Below are 23225 nucleotides of genomic sequence, written 5' to 3'. Positions count from 1 at the left end.
ACCCTTGTATTTTGTGAATGACGGATTTAAAACGTCACTTGCGTCAGACCGGCGGGCTCTGAGTGACGGCACATCTTTCCCTTTGCCTTCAGAACTCCCTTCCCGGCAGGCTGACACCCGCTGGCGGCCACGCACGGCGCCGGCAGCGACACACGTCGCGACCACCGACCCTCCTCCTCCCCCGGGACCGGGGCGGGGGCCGGTCGGCCGTCACGTCCCGTCGCGGGGCGTGTCCGGCGTCGCGTGTGATGTAGTCGGTGCGCGCCGGGGCCGGGAGGCGGCAACATGGCGGAAGCGGCGCCGCAGCTGCCGCGTTTGGGGGAGCCGGAGCCGGAGCCGGCGCCGGAGCCGGAGCCGGCGCCGGAGCCGCAGCCGCAGTCGGAGCCGGCGCCGCAGCCGGAGCCGCAGCCGGAGCCGCAGCCGGAGCCGCAGTCGGAGCCGCTGGATTTCCTGCGGGAGCGGCATGTGCGGTTCTTCCAGCGCTGCCTCCAGATCCTGCCCGAGCGCTACTCGTCCCTGGAGACCAGCAGGTAGCGGGGCCGGGGTCCTCCCACCGCTGAGGGGCGGTAGGTGGGCCGGACCGGGGGTCCCCGCCCTTGGGATGGGGGCCGGGGTCGTGGCGCTGCTCGCCCTCGGGCCGTGCGGTGGGAAGGCCGGACGGACCCTGTTGCCTTTCGCCCGGCGCCCGTCTCGGGGAGGCGGCGGCTCTCCCCTCCGCGGCGTTGCGGTGAAATGCCTCCCGGAGGGCTGCCCGGCCTCCCCCGGCTGTGGGCAGGCTGCGGGACCGCACCGGGCGGGCGGCAGTGGCCGAAAGGAGAGCGCTCCCTGCGATCTGCCCGGCAGCAGGCGGACGGCAAAAAATACGAGTTGGGCGTAAGGGTTTATTCTGTGCTGGCGTAAACTCCCCCATATCCACGAGGGAAGACTTGTTTAGGCTTTTAATCTATTTCCAGTCTTGCGCTTCACTCTCTTAATCCTCACTGCGAGCCAGGGAGTATTAAAATAAGTGACTTAAACCTTTTGTAGCAGCATGCCGAAGACTCTTGGTGGTGTAACAGGAATAGTTTAAATCTTCATTAGCTAGTATAAAAGTTAAAATACTACTGAAATACATTCCTCACTTTGAATTAGAGGGACGTTTGTCCCCATAATGGCTTCAGAATGCATTTACTTCAGATTCTTAGAGCCTTCATGTAAGGTAGTCAGTTGCATCTGGGGCACAAGGGGATCAATAATTTGATCGTCAAGCTGCACTTGAGAAAAACTTGGAGACATGTAGAGGGTTCAATCTTGTACTCAACCAATATAATCATTAGATGCTTTCACTTTGTAATCTCCTGCAGGTCATGCTGTGAGGAATGCTTAATTTGTTTGATCAAGTCTTCCTGCTAAATCAAGTTTCTTTTTCAGTTGAGAGTACAAATGCTTGGCAAAAATGTGTGAGGACTAGTATGGATAGTGCTGACCTCCGTGTGGAATAACACATAACTTTATATTAAAAAGGAAAGTTAAAAAATTTTATTTCAGATGTAAATCATTTATTCATTAAGAATTAGCAAATATTTCGGTGTACGTCATCAGTTATTTTAAATGACAGCAAGAGGAAGCCTAGGCATGCCGTACTTTTAACTCTTTCTAGGCATTAAAGTTACAATAACGTGTGTGGATGCATTAGAATCATAACACAAAGGGCTAAGCTCGGCCACACGGACATGGAGGAAGGCTAAAGAAATGGGGTTTGTTCAGCCTCGACAGGGGGAGATCAGATCAGTCTTCCAATACCGAGAAGCAAGTTACAAAGAAAGATGGAGGTGCACCCTTCACAAGGGAGCAGGGTGACGGGGCAGGAGGCTATGGGAATGAGTTGCTTCAGGGAAAGTTGTCTGGATGTAGAAAAAATGTTCTTCACCATTGGAGCAGTTAACTACAAATAGGTTGCCCAATGAAGCACTGGAGTCACCCTTGAAGACTTGGCTTGTCGAGGTCCTGGGTCATCTCGCCTAAGGCCTTGCATTCTGCAGAAGGTGGGACCAGTGATCTCCAGAGACCCTTAGTGACCTAAACATTTTTGTTCTGTGATTTACATTGCCAAGCTGTCGCAGGTTGCCACTGAGCTGAAACAGACACTCTAGTTTACATGGGGTCTTCCCCAATTTTACTGAGTAATGCTAATAATAACGCTAATTGTTTTGAGAACTCTTGAGAAATTAATGAGCTGTCTGAACTTAAATTTAATGTGTGGTCGTCGTAGCCACAACACATTAAACAGCCAGTGCGGTGTGTTGTACATAATGGCTGTGCAACACTGAAAATACAGTTTTCTGAAAATTGGAACTGCCAGTTTGGAACTATTTCTGGATGCCTTAGTTTTTGGCTGATGAGCAAAGTCTAAACCTTCAATTAGAATAAAAATTGTGGTCATCTATTCATGCATTTTTTTGAAGTCATGCTTTTTTTACTGAGACAGAGGTTTTTTCATTTCTCTTACACTGTTTTTTTAGATCAGTGTTCTGCAGATGTACTTACATGTCTGTTAACAAATTCTAAATGGGATTGAACCGTAAATGTTTCTTCCCTAGTTTGACCTTTAGGGTACTAAGTTTGCCTCTTAGACAATTTTCAAGGTCACTGAGTTCAGCAAGCCTCCTGAGCTGGTACTTCTGCAGAAAGAAGTGCTGTTACCCTTTTATTCTTAACCGTTCTTGTTCCTACATTTGTGGTGTTCCATGGCTAATTACATATGGAAACTCAACTAAACGAAGAACAGGCTTGTAAAAAAAAAAAAAAAATCATCAGTGAGTTAGTTTTGGTTCACGGCACTGCAGCAGAAACAACTGCATTTTCCACACAGCACTGGTGCTTTTTAACCGAAGCTGCGGTTTGTCAAACACTAAAGGAGTAGGTACAATGATAAATCTGTTTTCACATTATTTGCTCAACTTACTGGCTCAGAGCCTTCGTAGTTATTTTTGTCTTTAGTTACTGTATGCAGCATCAGCAAAGGTAGTTTTTAAGCAATCTGGTTGATAGTGTTTCATACGTGGTCAGTCAGTACTGTGAGGTTTTGCAGGAGAATGTAACTCTCCTCATCTCTGAAGTCTTTCAGATTGTGGTACTTCATGGTGCTCTTTAGGCAGTTAATGGTGCTCTTCATGGGGCTCTATTCAGGTGCATGCTCATTCAGTTTTTCGAATCAGTCACTTTAGAAATGTTTTCTGAATTCTGCTGAGAAACTGGAGTCTTTGTCCATGTCTGAAGATGAAGAGTTATGAATCTGTCATCAGAAATGTGTTTACTTGCTTGTCTTGGGGGCGGGGGGAACTAAGACAAATGATATGTGTTTTGTAAGCTTTCAGTAGGTCAGTTAACAGATAAATTTCAGCTGTAAACTTTCATGTTTTACTTCCTAAATTAATACACATGCAGTAAGGTAGTAGAAGGCATCAAGAAAAGATGCAGGGAAAGTGATGCCAAACTTGGGGGCTTGTCTTTCAAAGGGCTACCCTGCGTGGAAATTGCTGTACATGAAGTTTTTATGCTATGTGTCAGCTGAGGTGCTGCTAAGAGTTGTCTTTGTTAGTCTCAGAACATGTATCTGTTAATTTTCTGTGAGGCAGGATGGCATACGGAATAACAATTCAGTATTTAGATGGCTGTATCAGGACCTGTCTATGTCCCATGGTGCCACATGTTCTTGCACATCATATGTGAATTCCAATACACTGCACAGGCTGTTCCTTAATCATGCTGGTACTAATAACGCAGACAATCTGCGCTAAATAAGTAAATTGAAACTTAACTATATGTAAGAACACTTTTTACGTTCATTTATCTGATAATATGTATTTTTAAGTATAGTCCGTCATGTATGTACAGCCTTGTGGTTTTGGGCCTAGTTTGCAACAGTTTCTAGTGCTGGAGTTCATATGTTGTTTCTGCCTCATTGGAGGTAGCTTAGCTGTGTAACATAGTGTCAAAAGGTCTTGAAGTAGTTACAGTAAAAGATTGTCAAACTTTGTGAAAATCAGAAAATAGATGCACGGTTTCAAAGAAATAGTTTAGTGTAACAGAACAGTAAATTCCTTGTTTTTTTTTATAAAAGTAGTGGTTTTGCTTGAAATAGTGTGCTATTATCCAGAGTCAGATTTTGGGTTACACAGATTTGATCAGTGGCAAAAGTTGATGTAAGCCTTGAAGTGTTGATTTTACACTTTGAAAGACAATTTTTTAGTCATCAGATGGCTTAAAAGATACTCTTGTTCCACACAGAAATACCTTTGTGTGCAACAAACTTTTTTTGTCTCTACTCAAAAACTTTATTTGTAATAATAATAGTAGAGAGACATATTAAAATCCAATGATTAGAGCAAGTTTAAATTTTATTTTGGCCGTGAATACTTGCTGTAATGGAGCTGTACACTATTCCATGCTTGATTTTTTTTTTTTTATTATTTTTTTTTTTTGTGAGGACTTTAGAGTTGCATGGAGGGATTATTTTTGAAGGAGTGTTCATGTTCAATATTCAAGCAGATCATAGATTAAACCCTCTTTTTTGTAAGAGCGGTATGAAAGGAAATGCAAAAGCTGAGGGTCCAAGTAAAATCAAGTAACTTCATCCTAAGTCACCATTATTCAACTGAGCTGTGACCACTGCTTGTGCTACGTAATCTTAAATGATAACAGTTTTGAAGCAGAAGTTGTTGACTTAAATTCGGCTTGTGAATGGCAACACGATGATTGTAGCAGCCGGTCAGCCCACTGGTAGGAATGTCACCCTTTGAGGCCGTGCCATTTTATTGACATCAGTGTCTGCTGCATCATTTGGCTACTGTGTTTTAATTAGAAGATTTCTTCTGGAGGCATGTTTTGGGCTGACTCACATCACCATTTTTCTTTGGTTTTACTGTTTGTGGTTCTGATGCAGAACCACAGGCAGACATTAAGTGGCTGTAGAGGCTTCTGTCCACATCTGTCTCCTCATCTTCAGAGGTGCCTACTACTGATGACCAAGGTGGTTCAGCAGCTTGTGAGGTAACTGCAAATTATAACTTAGTCTCCTAAGGAAAGCTGACATTAACTTTTGGTTTTCCTTAGTATGCTGAACTAGCTTCTGCCTGTGTAGCAGCTCTTTCACAATCCATCATTGTATCTCGTGAAAGGAGAGCAGGAATTTCTAGAAGGACAGGCAGATGCAAGTGTGGGTGGCAAAATATACATCCAGCTAATTTTAATCAGTGTCAGAACATCCAAGGTACCATTACATATACATTTTCTCTCATAGAAAGCTATCTCAAGTTCCTAGCCCAGTGCTGTTGCTTTGGTGCTTTGTCAGAGCAAGTAATGCAACTGAGGAGCCATGCTGTAAGCTAGGTGACTGCAATGATTTGAGGCAAAACCAAAAAACCTCAAAAAAGGTTTTGGTTAATGGGTATGGTAGCAGGTATTTATGGAAGGAAACAAACTGTGGGCAAGAAAGACATTTGGCATGCTAGATACTGCACTCCTCTATTTTATACTTAGATTTGACGTGCTTAATTTTAAATGTTTAATTAAGTTAGTCATCAAACCTCCTTTATACCAAAGGACAAGAAATGAAGACCTCTAGATGGTAATTCTTCCTGTATGCCTCTTTATACATTGATTGATTACAAAGGAGGCCTTGCTGTTTGACTCCTAACTTCTAAGCGTCTGAAATTGGGTTTGGGACACAATGACAGACAGCTTACTGCAGTTCTGGGTTACCTTGCGCTTACTGCGTATTTAGGGGATTGTTCATGTAAGAATTTATCACAGAGAACTAGTGTTCCATATGTTAATAACCTAGTTTACTTTCTAGTGTGTTTTTTCAGGTAATCAGGCCCTTAGGTTAATGTCTGAATTGGCGTATCATTACTATATAAAAGGAGGGGTGGCTTATTTGAAAAGCCTTGTTGAGACAGAGAAATGTTTACAGCACAAAGAATATAATTTTGTCTCGTAGATAAATTTCATGTTTTCTGAGCTAAGCTCTATGTGTTGCACCACTGTCAAAGGCTGAGAATTCATGGATATTTCTGTTTCTGCAACCGTTTGTTAATTTTCCCATGATATTTTTGGTGGGAAGTGTAAGTCTTATCTTTTTCTTTTAGGTTGACAATTGCATTTTTCGCGCTCTCTGGTCTGGATATGTTGGATTCCTTAGATGTGGTGAACAAAGATGATATAATAGAATGGATTTATTCCCTGCAGGTCCTTCCCACAGAAGACAGTGAGTGATTTTTTTTAGTTTTTTTTATTGGTATTAACATCTTTACTTTTGCCTTTTTTTCACCTGGGGAATAGTGGATGGCTCTTGGTTTTTGTAAAATACAAAGTTAACCTTCCTGAAGTGCTGTCCTGATAATTTCAGATGGCAATATCCAGCAAATCCTAGAAATAGTCCCTCTAAAGAAATAAAAGTAGAAAAAGTGATTAGTTTGGCTCTTTTATGTATACAAGGTGAAGCTGTGAAACTAATTTGAAGATAAGACAGTATAGAATAGTAATGAAGTTGCATCTTTAAGCATCTTGGAGGAATGTTTCACCTAGTTCTAAAAGAAATTCATATGTTATATGTATTACAAGTCTAATAGTGATTATTATTGACTTCCATTAATTGTAGCTATGCCAGGAGCTCTGAGCACAGGTGTGGTTATTTGGTATAGCTTTTGGAAAATGGGAGGTGCAAGGTTAAGAAGCAAAAGGGATAAACACAGTTCCTGCTTTAAAATGAAAAATCTGTTCCTTAGATCTGCAAGTATAAAATTTACCTAAGGTTTTTAGGAGTAATGCTGTTGCTGCATCCCAGCCGTCCTCAGATTGGAAGGTGCATAGCAGATCCAGGCTGGGGAGAGTGCACATGGGAAGCATCCCTTTCCTGCTGACTTGGCAGAAGTCATGGAGGTTCTGTTTCTGTGTGCCAGGTGGTATTGGCAATTTTTTCCGTGTCAGTGCAGGTAAATGGCTAATAGCAGTAGAGGAGGTGGAAGGGAGGGAGGGAGATGTGGGCGAGGAGGCACTGGTGTTGTATGACAGGAGGTGCTGGCATGTTGAGTGCTGGTGTGGGATTAGCCCCAGGCTGGTCTCTAGAGAAGAGATAATTCCAGTGCCCATCTGTAAAATCATGAACATACTTTGTATGTTGGATAGCTGTAGAAAGAAAATGGTACTTCTTTATAATATCTAGTCTAATTATATTAGACTAGATATTATTAGACTATTAGACTGCAAATTAGGTCTCTTTCCTAAAAGCGGTTCTATAAAATAAAACCAGTATTATGAAGTAAGCATATGAAAGTCAAGATTGCTGATGCTTGATTTTTACAGTAGTAAAAAGATCCCTTTTCTTACTCTGGCAATTTACAAACCATCAGGTCCACCACAGGCATTAGCTCTAATAGATTTGTTTTTTCTTGTGTTGTACTCCCGACTGATTATGGAAGATTAGGGGTTTGGATCACATAATTATTCCCACAGTGTTTTTAATCATGGGAAGGTTCCGGTCCCTTAGCATTAAAATATTTCTAGGGTTTACATGCTTTGTTTTTAGGAATTGCTCACTTCCTGGTTTTTATTCCAGTTTTCATGAGTGTAGTCTGAAAGAACAGTGGAGTTTGCAAGAAGAGAGATTAAAAGAGGCATCTTCTATTTGTCTTTGATAGCATGCAGTAATTCTCAATAAGGCTTTTTTCTACCTAGCCAATGTTTGCAATAGTCTCATTGTCAAGAGCTTCCTAGAGAGGGCAGTATAAATCTCAGCATGCAGGTGTGCAGGCTAACAGTCCAGGGCGCAGCTGAGATGTACTCTGCCTTTTTCTAGCTATCATCCCATCATAAGATTACAGGACAGTAGTTTTGCAGAGAATGCTTTTGACAGTGTATCCTGTGCTTTTAGGTAATAAATCTCTGCTTTTTACTGGAAGAACAAACTTCCCTCCAATCCTGCATTTTTATATCACATTGTGAGAACTCTGTTGTTCTTAAGCTCTCTTGCTTTTGGCAATAACACTACTCTATCTAGTCACTTAATCCCCAAAACTTCAACATTGTTTATATTCCACTTTTACTTCATCTAATGGACAACAAATGATGTAAAATGTAAATGATACCAATAGCAGCAAGTTGGATACTGCATTACTAAATGTTCAGAAAGGAATGTATACCTTCCCGTGATGTCTACTTGTAATAAAATGCATTGATTTTTCTAATTTTTAATCCTGGGTGTGCAGTATTTGTTAACTGGCAGCCTCCCAGCAGTATAGCTCTGACTCCCTCTTTTGGCTTTTTGGAAGAAGTAGCATCTTTACTCTGCTTTTAAAGAAAAATTCTATTGCAACTTCTTTGACATGCATGCTGATAAATCCCTCTTTCCTTGGAAAACTGATTTTCAGATGTTTATAGTATAATGCTGTTTTATTATGTAGTGTCTGGAATGGTGAATTCCAGTAATCTTGCCTTAATTAACTGCATTGTACTCTATAAGTCTTCATTACTTTTGGCTCTGGGGCTGAAAGCCTATTTAAAACTTACATTTTAAATTGGAATATATTGTTACAGAATCTTGGTTCTCTCTTTTTGATCGCATTACTGGCTTTAGGCTTATTCCTAAAATGAGCAAAATGAAAATTCCTGTCATTCTTATCAGAAAAATAAATTTCTCTGCTGATCATGTTTGTCTCTCCAAAGCTTCCATATCCATAGCATTTTAGTTCATTTTTATTTAAACCAGTTTTTTAAGATGGCAAATTCAAATTATTTTGAGACCTACTGCTCCCTTACTGTTGTTTTTCCAATGGACAGGAGACAGAACAGTTGATGCTCTGCAAACTCAGTATCTGTTCATTTTTATCAATAACTGTTCTAGTAAGTATACTGGCTGTGCTAGAATTAATTTTTTCCATAGTGGCCCACATGCTGGTGTGTTTTGTTTTTGTGACTAAAACAGCATTGATAAGACACCAGTGTTTCAGCTATTGCTGAGCAGTGCCTGCACAGTGTCAAGGCTGTCTCTTTTTCGTCTGCACCCCTTCTGCCCCAGCAGATGCAGCCAAGGGATGCAGCCAGGACACCATACCATCTCACACCATGTTCAGCAGGAAAAGCTTGGAGAAAGTAGGAAAAAGGGGGTGATGGTTGAGGTTGTGGCATTTTTCTTCTTGAGTAACCCTTAGATGTGCTTCTGGGAAGTGGCTAAGCACCTGCCTGGTTGATGGGAAGTGGTGAATGAATCCCTCCTTTGCTTTGCTTGTGCCCACAGCTTTTGCTTCACCTATCAAACTGTTTCTGTTTCAATCTGTGAGTCTTCTCTCCTTCTCTCTGTTTTCTTGCCCTCCCATGGGAGGGGGAAGCGAGTGGGCGCTTACCTGCTGGTTGGGATCAGCCCACTACAACGGGGTGTTACAGAACCTGATAGAAAATTCAGAATTCGGTGATTTAGAATACTACTTAGAGTCTCACAATAATATACTGTGATAGTTTTAGGTAACATGCTTACATTTATTGGTATGTGATATGTCTGGATAATGAAAGCTTCAGTTCAGAGGTTTGTAGCCTTTGAAAGCAAATATATTCTCTGTGAGCCTAATGGAAATGCACTAAAGGAAGCTCAGCATTAAGGTCTGTTAGGATAAGACTGTATTCTTCTGTGGGTTTTCTTGCAGGTTACATTACAACACAGTTCAGCACTTCTGAAAGATAGTGAATCCAGAGCTCTGTACTCAAGTAAACTAATTACACAGAGACAGTGGAGTCACACTGCTTGGCCGTATTCATCCACCATCCTCCCTCATAGCGACACTGTCACTTGTTTGACCCAGCTTGGGAGCTGGTTTGGCTTGTTGAAGTGGCAGAAAAGCATGCATTTATTATCTAAATAATGCATCTATTATCTAGTGTTAGCTTTGTGTTGTTGGTGAACTTTGTTGGCTGGGAGTGCTAGTGCCAGCCCAGTAAGGGAAGAAGATTGTACTTTTTGACAGCTGGATGCTTTGCTATACTAAGAAATGGCACCAAAAGGAGGGCTGAGACATATTTCATTTGTGAGTCTGAACCCCCAGGACCCCAGGGCATAGCATTATACTACATCAGGGACCTAAAACGATCTTCTGTCAAAGTCTAAATTTAGATTTGTAATAATGCTTCTTTTTTCTTCACTTGTGTGTGAAGTATTTTTCAGTACTGAAAAAAATGGATAAAATGTCATCGACTGTTTTTGAGGTTATTGTTACATGTGAGCTTTCTGATCATGAGTTTCCTGAGCAGAAATATGGATTTGCCTCCAACATAACTTTCTTTAGTGGCCAAATTTGAAGGATTTATCTGGATGTATAAAGCACTTTAATTTTAGAGAATGCAACTTTGCATTTTATGACATATCATAGTGTTTTGATTTATAAGAATAATTCTTTTTTAGCTCTAGTTCAATAAGAATTGCTTATGCTTACTTTTATCTGCATGTACTGACTGTTTCAGCCTATGTTAAAGCTGTGATTATTTTTTTTTTATATTAAGATTTTGATGATGTATGTAAGGTTTCTTCTGTACTTGGCAAAATGAGAAAAGCCTTGGAACCAGAGTAATGCTTAAGTAACCTGAATGGGAAGAAGTAGTGGTAAGAGTTATCAATCTCCCCATGCAAGACAAATCATAAAATATAAATAACAAAAATTTTCTGTCTGTAACAAAAGAGCTCTCAGGATAAGCCATCTGTGGTCACCACGTGGAGCTCTGTTACATGTCTTAAGGACTTTTCTAGCTGATGCGCACATAAGTAACGTGGTTTTCTTCACAGGAAAGTCTCAGCTCTTGGTTGAAGTGTGGGGTCTTTTGGTTTGGCAAAAGGGTCAATTTTCTTAAGTTCTGTTGTTGAATGGGAAGAGTTTTTCCAGGCGTGTTTTGTTCAGCTTGCAGTAGTCATGCAGTGATTGATGGAACATTTATTACTTTTTGCTCTGTCTTAAGCTCTTTCAGAAAGTGGTTAAATATGCGTAACTCTGAAAGCGAACACTAGGTGGTACCATTTCATAACTGCAGTTACACTTGATGCTTTAGGAGACTGCTGGAGCTGAACTGGTCACTCCAGTAGTTTTTTACAAGGGACATGAACTATGTTTATATCCTTTTAATTAGGGTATGTTTAATTTCTAACTCTATTGCTGCTTCTGACAGGCTGTTTGTGGTTCAGGAAAGTAGGCAAGAGTCTGATTAGCACTACTAAGCTACTACATAAGATAGGTAGTACAAGTACTTTGCAATAAAATAGTAAAACCAACCTCACAGAATGTGAGGTGATGTTCATAAACTGAAAGACAGTGTTTTTTCCCTTATTCCTCTTTGGTTCCCATTTGGTTTTGAACTCGTATGTTCACAGGAAGCTAAAAAAAAAAATTGAGACATGACACCAATGTGCCATAGTCATCTGGTTAGAAATGAGCTGTTTTCACTTCCTGTTTTATCACTTCCTTTATCAGCTCACCATTCTATTTTTTAATTCAAGAATTGGAAACTGGAAATTTAGCAATTCACTTGTAACGCTGAAGGTCTAGGAAGCATCTATTGCATGCACATTAATGATGTGGTTTTGTTTGGAGGAGGGGATAAAACTCCCTTTAAAGATTATGCAGTAGTAAGGACATTGAAGAGCTTCAGTTTCTCCTAGGAGCCAGTGCATAAAGTCTGGGATGGTAGATCAGAAGTCACTGACATAAAGACTCAAAATAGATTTTAAATCGATGGTAGCAATAAAGTTAGAAATCCAATATTTTAAAATTACCAATTCTGGGTTTTAGTTGACAGCAATTTAGTAGTACAAGAAAAGTTTTAAAATATTACATGAAAATTGAACACCTGAAGGGAAAAATAGATCCTGATTTCATTCATGTACTTTACTCTCTTTTTCGTAGTAGCTGTCAAGTCAGAAGCCAAAGTGACCCACTAACAGCACACTGCATGTGGGTTTCATACCTCCATTTCTACCTTGATAATGAATTATAAGCTACAGTCTAAAAGGCCAGTGGTGGGCATCAGTCTTTCTGGGATGAATCCATCCGTCTAACAACTGGCAGCTGAGTTCTGTTTGACTGTAGAGCTGTCCTAATTGTAGCACTTTCATTTGCAGCAGGCCAGAACAGCTGTGTGCTAGTGGGCTAGCAACTGTTTTCTGCATGAAGAGTGTCTATGTTAGTGCTATTTCAAAGTGAATTTTGTAGTTTACTTAAGCATTTAAGACACAGATTGATTTTTTTTTTTTTTTTTTTTTTTTTTTTTTTTACTGAAGATGGGCCAAGTGAATGATGATTTTTTTTTTCTACAATGTTAGCTGGGAAACCTGGTATTTAAGAAGTAGGAATTCTGTTTTTCCTCTTACTGATTCATCCACATTTCCTTATTTTTCAAATTGTGGTGCTTTTTGGGCAGTGTCCTTCAGGACCTTAGATTAGTCCTTAAGACTTACATTTATTGTGCATTCCAGAACCTGTTACAACATGAAATACAAGTATTTGACTCCAGGAGTTAACAGACAAATGTCCTCTGCTGAGAACATGTAGATTATAACAAAATATACCAGTTATGCATTTTTATGTCTACAAATACAGTGACTCTTTCTATTTTCTTTTAGTGGGTAAAACTGTAGCAGATACCAGTTTTTGATGCAGGCTGAAATTACTTCCATTACACCTGTAGAATCATTAAAAAGTACTCTTAATTGAAAGGTAGAAGAAGTGGAGAATAGAGGTGGGGTTGTTTTTTTCTGTTAAATAGTAGTTCACTCCATGCAAATTACATCCAAAGTCTTGTCTGATACAGCAGCTTGCATACTTTAACCACATTGAAGTACTTAGACTGATAACAGCTTCTAGTTTAAGTGTTGCATACATGCAGAGTGTATTTAAAGCTAGAAGCTAATGTGATGAGAAATGATAGCAGAACTGGTAGACCACATTGCATAGTGATCTTTTTTAGGACTTTCAGCTTTATAGCTATTCTTGTTTGGTTAGTCTGGCGCAATTTTCCCTAATCTCCATGAGGATTTTCAGATTAAAGGCTGAAGAGCTAAAAAAAAAAAAAAAGCAGGTGAGAGATTTTTAAGAACACCCAAATGCAGTTGAACTAAGGCACTCATTAGGCTTTTACTTTCAGAGGCTGAGGAGTGAAGTAATTGAGTTCTTGCTGTGCAGAAGCAGATCTGAGTCCTGCAAACCTGTACTTAGCTCAGCTCTAGACAGTGTACAGTGCACGCTTCTGTGTACTGCATGCTCAGGTACTCTGACACATTTAAAACAAATTATACTGAATCACTAATAGAACTGTTTGATAACTACAGTGTTCTTCTACCTGTGTTTTGGGGGAGAGAAGAATGACTCCAATTAAAAATTTGCCTTTCACATCATTTTAACTATTTCACTCTGACAGTACTGAGTTAGATCGGTGCTAGCTTAAAACTGCGAACAGTTTGTTTGTCCTGTTGCATGTTGTACATATTGCAAAGGATCTTCAAACAATTCTGCTTGGGAACAGACAGTATTACCAGGCATGAATCCAGAGAGGGAAAAAAACCAAATCTGTTAACTCTGGGCACTTTCCCAGAGGAGTGATTTTTTTTTTTTTTTTTTTTTTTTCCTTGTGAGCATGGAAGACAATTCTGTACTGATATGAACACTATATTTCCACCAAATCAAAAAAATCTGTTGCTTTTTCATTATAGCAGAACTGAATTTGCTTGTGGTTTTCTTTGGTTTGTGGGTTGTTGGTTTTGTTTGTTTTTTATTAATCAGACTGAGGTTGGGAACATATTGAAAGGGACATGCAAAATTTAGCAACCCTGTGAATAGTGTTGAACTAACAGGTCTTGATCTGACCTAGAAAATTATGGTTTATAATGAGTGTTTCAGCAAAGCAAGTTAGTTGAGTCTTTCTTTTTTTATCTTTCCAGGTTCAAACTTGAATCGCTGTGGCTTCAGAGGCTCTTCATATTTAGGGATGCCATTCAATCCCTCTAAGGTCAGTTAAGTGTGTGTGTGAGAAGTATTTTCAGTTAGGCAATAAATGATCTTGTGTCTTTTGCATAACATTAACCGATAATAACAGAATATCTGGGAAGCAGGAATTTTTGCACTGTTATTACACTGAAATGTTTGCAGAACTGTTAAGAAACATGCGTAAGAAACATACTAAAATGATACTGCTTGAGTTTCCAGGGCAGTGAAGAAACTGGAATACAAATTGTGGCTTCTCTCAGTGCACTCTGCTCCCTCTCTGATCTGTTACTGAAGTAGGGAAACTTCTCTAACTCAAGAACTATCACCTGGTAGAGAAGGGCAGAATTGCTCTCTATAAAGTGGTGCAGCACATGCTCTTCTGTATTCTTCTTCCTGTGATGAAACATGCATTTTTGATTGCAACTGGTATCCATTCAAACATAGGCAAATCTCTGCCCATCCAAGTTCATCATGATGATAAGAGAGGATGCTTTGAAGCCTGTGGAACTGAGGTTCAAAAGAGTTAAATCTACATACAAAAAGAATACAAGAATCCCTTAATACAAGAGAGAAGGGAGGTTAGAAGAGGCTACTAAAGATAGAATCATAGAATGCTTAGAGTTGGAAGGGACCATAAAGATCGTCTAGTTCCAACAGCTCTGCCCTGGGCAGGGACACCTCCCACTAGACCAGGTTGCTCAAAGCCCCATCCAGCCTGGCCTTGAAGACTTCCAGGGAAGGGCATCCAGAACTATAGAATCATAGAATGGATGGTACAGAAGGTCTGATATGGTTGAAAGAGGGAAATAGAGGCCAGCGTGCAAGAAGGACTGTGAAAGAGGTACAGTAGTTCTATCCTGTGTTTGAGAGCAAAGAGTCAAATCTCACTAAAGAGTGGATGAAAAATCTGGGAAAAGCACTAAATTATCACCAAGTATTTGATTTTTGTGGTGGACAGATAGCAAGATTTTAAATATAAATGAATTAATCTTGGGATCTGAAATTGAAAGCAAGGATGGACATCTGATACACTATTAACTGTAGTTGAGTGTAAAAATGGTTGAACTAATGAATATGAAGGTAGTACAGCAGCCTATTTGGGCTTTATTTGTATTTACTCTTAAAAGCATGACTTTATGCCAAATAAAAATCAGCTGCATTGACTACGGTATCTTTAATGAATTTAGGACAGGCTTCTCCACAATGCCTGAGTTACTTTGTCCTTCATAGCAGAGGCAGTCTAGTAACGCTTCTTCTCAACCATGCGAACTTTAGAGGTGTTAGTAATTATCTTGTGAAACCTTTGAGACTTGCTGTACTCTTTTGCATTTGTAAAAGCCATTCCAGCCCTGCTTTGTCATAGCAAATTACCAGAGGGCCAGTTTCTAAAAATTTTATGGATTCTCAGTGTTATGCAAAAAACTATTGTTTTCTTGGGTGGTGTTGTTTTGTTTGGGGTTTCTTTTTTGTCTGAAATGTCCAATTATTCTGATTGTTGCCCCCTCAAAGACATCCTGTTACTTGGGCTCATGTGTTTCGCTGCATTAGTGTGTGAAGTATACGTTGGTGTGTGTAGGTACAACATAAAATTTTATAAGTACTGTCACAATGAGCTTGAAATAATTACATGGAATTTAGAAGATAAAGTGAATAAAAGTGCACTTCAAATTTGAACAATTATGATTAGTGTACAGAATATATTATTCTTCTATTCTTGTTCTTCTGGTGAATATATTTTTTTTTTTTTAAACCACATGTGGTGAACAAACATCTGTTAGGCTCCCAAAAGGTTCCAGAATTCTAGAGTAATTACACGTACGAAACATCATGTTGGCCTTCGAGTATGCCTTGTAGTAATTCCTGTATGATCTCATATTTGATACTGATCCTTCTGGTTTAATTTAATTTTATTGAAATATTGGCTGTATTTGTTGGGACTTTTTGGCCCTAAACCAAATGTTCTCCAGGCATTGGACCCTCTGTCACTTCCACTGGCTTTTTTAGTAATTGCATATTAAGGTATCCAGCAGTACACCAACTTATCGTATAAAAAATTTAGTTACTTGGCACATGATAATCCTGTGATAAGAGAAAACTGTTAGTAGTTAAGGTAGTTGTGTGACCTACAAACAGCTGTTCTTGAATGCTGAGACCATCTGCCTGATTCTCTGTGTGATGATGTTTGAAAATCATGTATCTTAACAGTCTTTTCTGTGTTACTTGTACCTACATGTATGTTTGTTCAAGGACAGAAGCACATGGCAGTACTAATTTAGCTGTGAACTTCACGATTGTGTGTACAGGCAGCATACACTATTGTTTGCTTTATATGCATCATACAAGTATAGTTTGTGCTCTTTATTAAAACTACCAGCTTGCAAAATTTTGTACAGCTCTGGTGTTGCTGAAACGCTCTATTTGGAAAAGGAGTGTGCTACTGGTACGTGTTGAAATGTTTGCACAGAAAAGGAAGTACACATAGAATTTTTATGTTGTCCAGGTACTGTAGTGATTGATACAATTTGTTTGGGCAGGATGGTATTATTTAGTTTCAGGACCATACAGTATATGTGCTTATAATACTTCGTCTGCAGCCTGTTTTTACTGCAGTGAGTCATAGTGGAACAGAAATGCCTTTATTCTTAAAAAGTAAGGGCCCAGTCATTTAACCATGTTTGTAGGCTACCAAAGCTGTACAGGCAATATGGAATTAGCATGCGTATAGAAAAGTACAATTAAAAAAATAAATCTTGTGAAGAAGGAATTTTCAGTTACTTCACGTAGACACTGTGTGGAAGATTGTCACTTGAAGGAGAATGTTGTTTGAGAACTATAGATATCTTAGAAAATATCCTGAATACCTGAACACGGTTTTAGTAGTTGGAACATTTGGATAGAGTTTTTGTAAATACGATTTTAAAAAGCAAGTCTGAATATCCTTACAATAAACTTTCCTTGCTTGGTGAATGTAGTCGTCCTCTGGAGAAAATATATTCAAAAGTAAAGGTGAACTGTTTCACTGTATCTATTACTGATCTGTTATTCCTGATGTCAGTATTGATATGGAGTTGAACTACCTATAAAAGTGTGTAAACAGAGCAGTGGTGCACAGTGAACATTGATTTGCAGGCTCTGGCATTTTCAGTGTATTGTATGAACTGAGCAGAAGCATCTTCTGTACCAGGTTATTCCAAGTAGGGAGAAATTAAGTGTTCTTCTAATTCCAGTTTAACTCCAATGACTTAAGTGTTTGTAAACTTAGTTTTCTTTGTAGTTGCTGGTGGGAACTGCTGGGACACTTTGTAAGGAGTTGGTCCTAATATTGGAGAAGCTTTCCACGTATTTTTCATTGGCGTGTGTGTGTCTTGTATTTTGTTTGACAAAACATGTGAGAAGCTTTAGCTTCAGAGCTGGGACATTGAGAATCCTTTTAGGGTAAGAACTAGTTCAAATTTGGCTTTTTAGAATAGAGAGACTTGCTTTGCTTATAAGTACATTAATGAATTACATTAAACTGAATAGTTCTCTGTGCAGGGCAAATTTGTGACACCCTATATGTCTGGATTTTTGGAGCAGAAATTTACATTTGAAATAAGTTGATGCATCACAAGGGTCAAGCTGGTTATAATAATTTTTTTAAGGGGAAGGTATTCTGAAAGGAAGATTTCTGGTTCTGTTAGATTTAAAATGTTTAAAATTGATATCACAGGCCAGGTTGCTCCTTCTGAGATTAGAGCCACTCAAGTTAGAAAAACATGTTTCATGACTGCAGTAACCTGTTTTTTCTAACAGGTTTTTCTAACCTGTTTAAGGGCACAGCTGTCCTCCATCTGTGGGGTGCCCCATTGGGAAATCTGGGACTGGGGCACCTCTCCCACAAGGAAAGGCTGAGAGAGCTGGGACTGTTCAGCCTGGAGAAGAGAAGGCTCAGGGGCAATCTCATCAATGTATATAAATGCCTGCAGGGAGGGTGCAAAGGACAGAGGCAGGCTCTTTTCAGTGGTGCCCAGTGACAGGCAATGGACACAGACGGAAACACAGGAGGTTCTCTCTGAACATTAAGAAACACTTTTTCACTGTGAGTGACTGAGCACTGGCACAGGTTGTCCAGAGAGGTGGTGGAGTCTCCATCGTTGGAGATACTCAAAAGCTGTCTGGACATGGTCCTGGGCACTTGTCTCTGGGTAACCCAATTTGATTGAGCAGGTGGGGTTGGACCAGATGACCTCCAGAGTCTCTTGCAACCTCAGACATTCTGTGACTCTGTGTGTGTGACTGGGGGGTGTGCAGGGCAGGAGACAGTCATGGGGACACTGGCAGCTCAGGGCTAGGAGTGAGAGCTGTTGAGATTTGTGCCCGCTTCTCAACAAAAAGTCCAGGGCTGGAAATGAGGGAGAGGAGGTGGAGCTCTCAGTACTCACTCCCTTGTTCCCCTTCTCTGTTGCGTAGCTAGAGCTTTGTCAGTGCTGCTGCAGCCACTTTCACCTTGTTTTCTGCCTCCCTTTCCCAATTGTGTTTGATTGCCTAGTGTGAGAACAGTCCCTTGCTGCCTAGTGGGTAATAAATATTTTTCTCCCAGCTTCTTATTAGAAACAAAGCTTCTTGGCTTTGGAAATAAGCATGGCTTGCCTGAAAAAGACCATGTACATATAATATAATCTTATTTAATTTGGTTTATACTGCTTTTTGCCTGTGTTTTTATGGTGAATTGCAAAATAAAAATGGCAGCTAACTTGGTAAGAATCCTAGTAAAATGTGGTTTAAAAACTTGCTTTTTTCTACTGTTCAGTAGAGACAAATAACTTTATCTTCTTTAAAAATTTGTCTTCCAGCTGCTCCAAATTGAACCATCCCAAGTATCCAAAGTCCTCTTGTTACATGTGGTTTCTGTTGTCATGAAGCAGTACAGTCCGGGATGTGCCTATAAAATATCAGAAGGAAAAAATAATAATTTTAGCACAGTTGTATTAATCCCCACCCACCCATTATTGTGACTTGTATTGTGTAACTAGTCAGCATTTAACTCTCATTTTAGCTTCTCAGTTGACATTATTTGCTATATAAATACTTTGTTTAAGCTCTGATTATTGTTTTGGAATAGACATGAAAGTAGATGTGAGGCTAATTCGGTATTGCTTCAATTGACAGAGAGATTACTAGTAATCCCTCACGCTGCTTTCTGCTTGTAGATCATTAGATTGTAAAGCCTTTGTGGAAAGCACCTCCAGAGGTCTGGCTGATTAACAGGGCTTACCCAGCTGCCAGGAAGCTACTGCCCAGTGGTTTGTCAGGGTAAACTTAGGCACAATTAAGCACATCCCATCTTTTTGCTTAACTTGCATAAATACCAGTCTTGGCAAAACTTTTTTCCAAAGCTTCCTACTGACCAACTGTTTACAAGGGTAGCAGAGCTGTGCAGAAAAGTTTCAGAAAAGTTGAGTGGGATGCCTTTATACCGTAATGATTGCAGGGAAAATAACTTTGTTTACCTCTTATTTTTTAAAAATGAATGCTTGACTGTAATATAAGGTTTTACGATGTTTCAATATTTATTTCCTCCCCCCCCCTTTTTCTAGGGTCCAGGTATACCTCATCCGTATGATAGTGGGCACATAGCAATGACTTATACAGGTCTGTCATCTCTGGTCATTCTTGGAGATGATTTAAGTCGAGTAAATAAAGATGCCATACTGGCAGGACTGAGAGCTCTCCAGCTGGAGGATGGAAGGTAAAAGATATTTTTATATTCTGCAACTCTCCAGAAGGTTAATAGAAAACTGAGGCGCGGAATGAAACATAAGAAACATGTCTTTTATGAAAGTAACTGTATAATATTTTCTTACTAGTAGAAAATACTTTGATGGGTTATCATTAATAGAACACAAGCGAGTTTACAGGACCAAACAGCATTTTGTGTATGGATTTGCTTTCGTATTCTAGAATGACAATGTTTGCTTGCAACTGTAGATACCTATAATTGGAAGGTTAATGGATTGGTTTATGTCTTGGGGATAGTAGTTTTTCTGATCTGTCCTTCACATAAGTGAGGTTTTCTGTGTTATTCTCTGTTTTTTGCAAGGCCCTGGAACAGCATTATGATGATGTTTGCTGTGCTTTGCGGGAGGCTGAGCTTTGTTTAATTCTGAGAGATTCAAGATATCAATATACAAGATGAATTAGCCTATATATTATTTCTAACAGGAATATAGTATTATTAAACTTCATCGTGAGAGACATTCTTTTTGTATGCATCTTTTAATAGATGGTATATACCCCCTGATCTACTTTAGTTGGTGGATTATTTTGTTTGGTTTTTTTAATGCAGGTTGAGACTGGTAGCTAATGAAAACTTCTGCTAGGACACATGATTTGTCAGTGGTGTTAAATTTTACTGAATGTTATTTTTGAAAGAGAACTTTAAAAATGCAGAATTATACCAATGTTCTTCCTGAAGGAGTTATGTTTGACCTCACAGTGAAATTGCTGTCACAATTTATGAGTTAAGAAAGCTTTTGTTTTGGTCAAATGGCTTTGTATCATCTAGACACTTTATATAATTAAAACTTTTTTTAAACACAGGTATTAAATTGCAGTCTTTGCATGTGTTTTTTAAAAAGAAAAAACAAACACAAGCCACCAGAATGTTCAGAACGTAAGCAGTGAATATGAACTAGATGGTGTACAATTTTCTGTTATTTATAACAGCAGATTGACCTTAATAGGCCAAGTCCTAATGCACACATACAGATGTATATACATGTATTTGTTGATCTGCTGTAGTTTCTTCAAGCACGTGGAGGTGCCTGTTCCATTGCTCTTAAGCATTCCTATTATAAGTCGGACCATTTTTGTTGTTAAAATATATCTGAAAGGAAGGAGTTGCTCCCTGGCATCTTAGAGTAATTACTTGTCATCTTGCCTGGTTACAGTAATAAGCTACATGCAGTTAACCTCTTCTACGTGTTTGTATCATGTAATGTGCAGTCTGATAACTCTTATACATGGTTCTGTGTTTTGTAGTCCCTGCTGAAGAGTGCCAGCTAGACCCTAGAGAGAAAGGAGAGTACTTTGCAGGTCTCTGGCATAGAATTGTTACTTTGGCAGGAGTCAATTTCCACTGTAACAGACATTTTCCACTTACGAAAACTGCTTTTACTGCCCCAAAGGGGAAGGATGTGTGAAGGCTAGAACTTGAGCTAACATCTTGTCCGGATAGGAACAGCAAGTGAGCTGAATGAGGGAAAGAGACATTTTTCTGTTGTTACCCTAGCATAAGTATGCTAGTCTGAATGAAAGACATGTGTGAAGTAACAAAACCAACCAAACAAAAAATTAAAAATTGTAGCTATATTGCCTCTTTTTACATTACGAATAAATGTGTGTATTTTGATTTCTGTCCTACCTTAGCTGAATGTGATTTGAAGTATCTGGATAACATACAATGCAGTTATCACTTGAGGATGGAGTGAGATTGTAAACCACAGTACTGGTAAATCTTAAGTGTCCTGGTTTTCCAGAATGTCCTGTGCCATATCCAGAAAGCCACAGAGGTCATCCCCATCTCAGCTGCAAAGAGCAAGGCATGGCACTGTTGCAGTTAGGAAAGATGAAAGTATCTCCCACTAAAGGGAGATGAAAGTATCTCCCACTAAAGGCTTTTCTATGCAAGAGGATAAAGGGGTACATACTTGAATTGCAGGGTCAAAGAGGGAGTGTCATAGTGGTGATGGTCATGCTTAAAAGGCTGTCTTCAAAGTCAGAAGTACCTTTTTTTTTTTTCTTTATTTTTTAGAGATCTGACAGGGGGACTTATTAAGATACTCTGTTGTGCTGGCTTCTTGCAAATGGTTAATTCATAAGAATATTCTAACTAGCTCTTTGAACAAAAAGGAGGCTTGTCAGACAGCAAATCACAGCATTCATTTTAAGGGTCTGTGAGAGAGCACAGAATTGTACCTAGATAACCCAGATAAAACAACTTTAAAACGTTCATAGAGTTTGAAAAGATTGTAGCCGTAAGAAATCAAAAACTGGATTGAAGGTAATTTTCACCATTTATATTAGAAACTTTAGTAATAACAATTACACTTATACATACATGGAAAACTGATCCTGAAGTTGCATTCAGGAAAGAAGCTATGAAGTTTTCTAGGAAGGCAAAGAATTCTGCTATACATCGGTCTGTACTGTGATATGTGAAAGAATGTAAGCATTAATGTCTTTGAATAAAGACACTGTCATTGTATTGGTGAAAATAAAGTCATCCAGGACCCTAAATGTTAGCAATTGTATTCATCTTGCTTGGCTTAATTAGAATCATACCTTCTAAAAAGAAAACTAGCATAGTTTAGGGTTATATTTATAGGAATACTGTAAATAGAAATAACTAATTTTGAAAGGAAAAAATTACGCAATTCCTTGAACTGCTTTTTGTATTTTCTGATGTAACAGGCTGTAAGGTGTATAATGACAGAAAAGTTTCTTTCAGTTTCTGTGCAGTGCTGGAAGGAAGTGAGAATGATATGAGGTTTGTGTACTGTGCTTCCTGCATCTGCTACATACTCGATAACTGGTCAGGCATGGATATGAAAAAAGCGATGAACTACATTAGAAGAAGTATGGTGAGTATTCACAAAGTGTTATTTCTTACTACATTTTAAAGTTACTAGCCGTATTTCTTTACTATGATTAAAAATCTCTCCATCCAAACCAAAATGTTTTAGTAATTTCTTTCTCTTCTGTTCCTACTTCACTGAGTTGAAAATGCAAAAGAACATTGTTTTTGCATTTTTATTTTCGTTGTAATGTGTGTAACACCACAATGCATTTATTTGGTATGTTCGCTGCAAATTAAATCTGATATTTTTTTCTTCCAAACTCTAAAATTGAAAGCAAGGTTTTGAAAACTGTTGCTTGCTGTTCCTGTAACTTGAAGTGCATAACTAAAGCACTGCATCAATAAAATCCTTATATTTCAATTAGCTGTAGTCCTGCTTTTTAAATGATATACAGAATCAAAGGAAAAACTAATAACTGACATCAGTTCAAGCTTAATAAATGTTTCCAGATATGCACTTCATTATTTATTCATTAAGTGTTTGGAATGAAGGAAAATATTGGTATATACATTTTTTTCTGTGTCTTTGCAAACTGTCTTCATATTTGGTTGGAGCAAAAGTGTTTTCATGTTGTTTTTTCATGTTTTCATTAGTTTAATTGAGTTTCATTTTC

General features: G+C 39.1%; 1 protein-coding gene across 1 annotated transcript in view; it reads left to right on the top strand.

Moving 5' to 3' along the window:
- Positions 1–262: 262 nt before the first annotated feature.
- PGGT1B (protein geranylgeranyltransferase type I subunit beta) overlaps positions 263–23225 on the top strand; it is a 36439-nt gene continuing 13476 nt past the window's right edge. Inside the window, exons 1-5 of the mRNA XM_074570439.1 lie at positions 263–530; positions 6129–6247; positions 13949–14016; positions 19571–19722; positions 22483–22615. Coding sequence (XP_074426540.1) covers positions 286–530; positions 6129–6247; positions 13949–14016; positions 19571–19722; positions 22483–22615 — 717 coding nt within the window. The 5' untranslated portion in view covers positions 263–285. The remainder of the gene's footprint in view (positions 531–6128; positions 6248–13948; positions 14017–19570; positions 19723–22482; positions 22616–23225) is intronic.

The sequence above is a fragment of the Larus michahellis genome, chromosome Z, assembly GCF_964199755.1.
Source record: "Larus michahellis chromosome Z, bLarMic1.1, whole genome shotgun sequence".
Lineage (NCBI taxonomy): Eukaryota > Metazoa > Chordata > Aves > Charadriiformes > Laridae > Larus > Larus michahellis.
The sequence above is the reverse complement of the archived record's forward strand: the minus strand, read 5'-3'. Positions and strand labels throughout refer to the sequence as shown.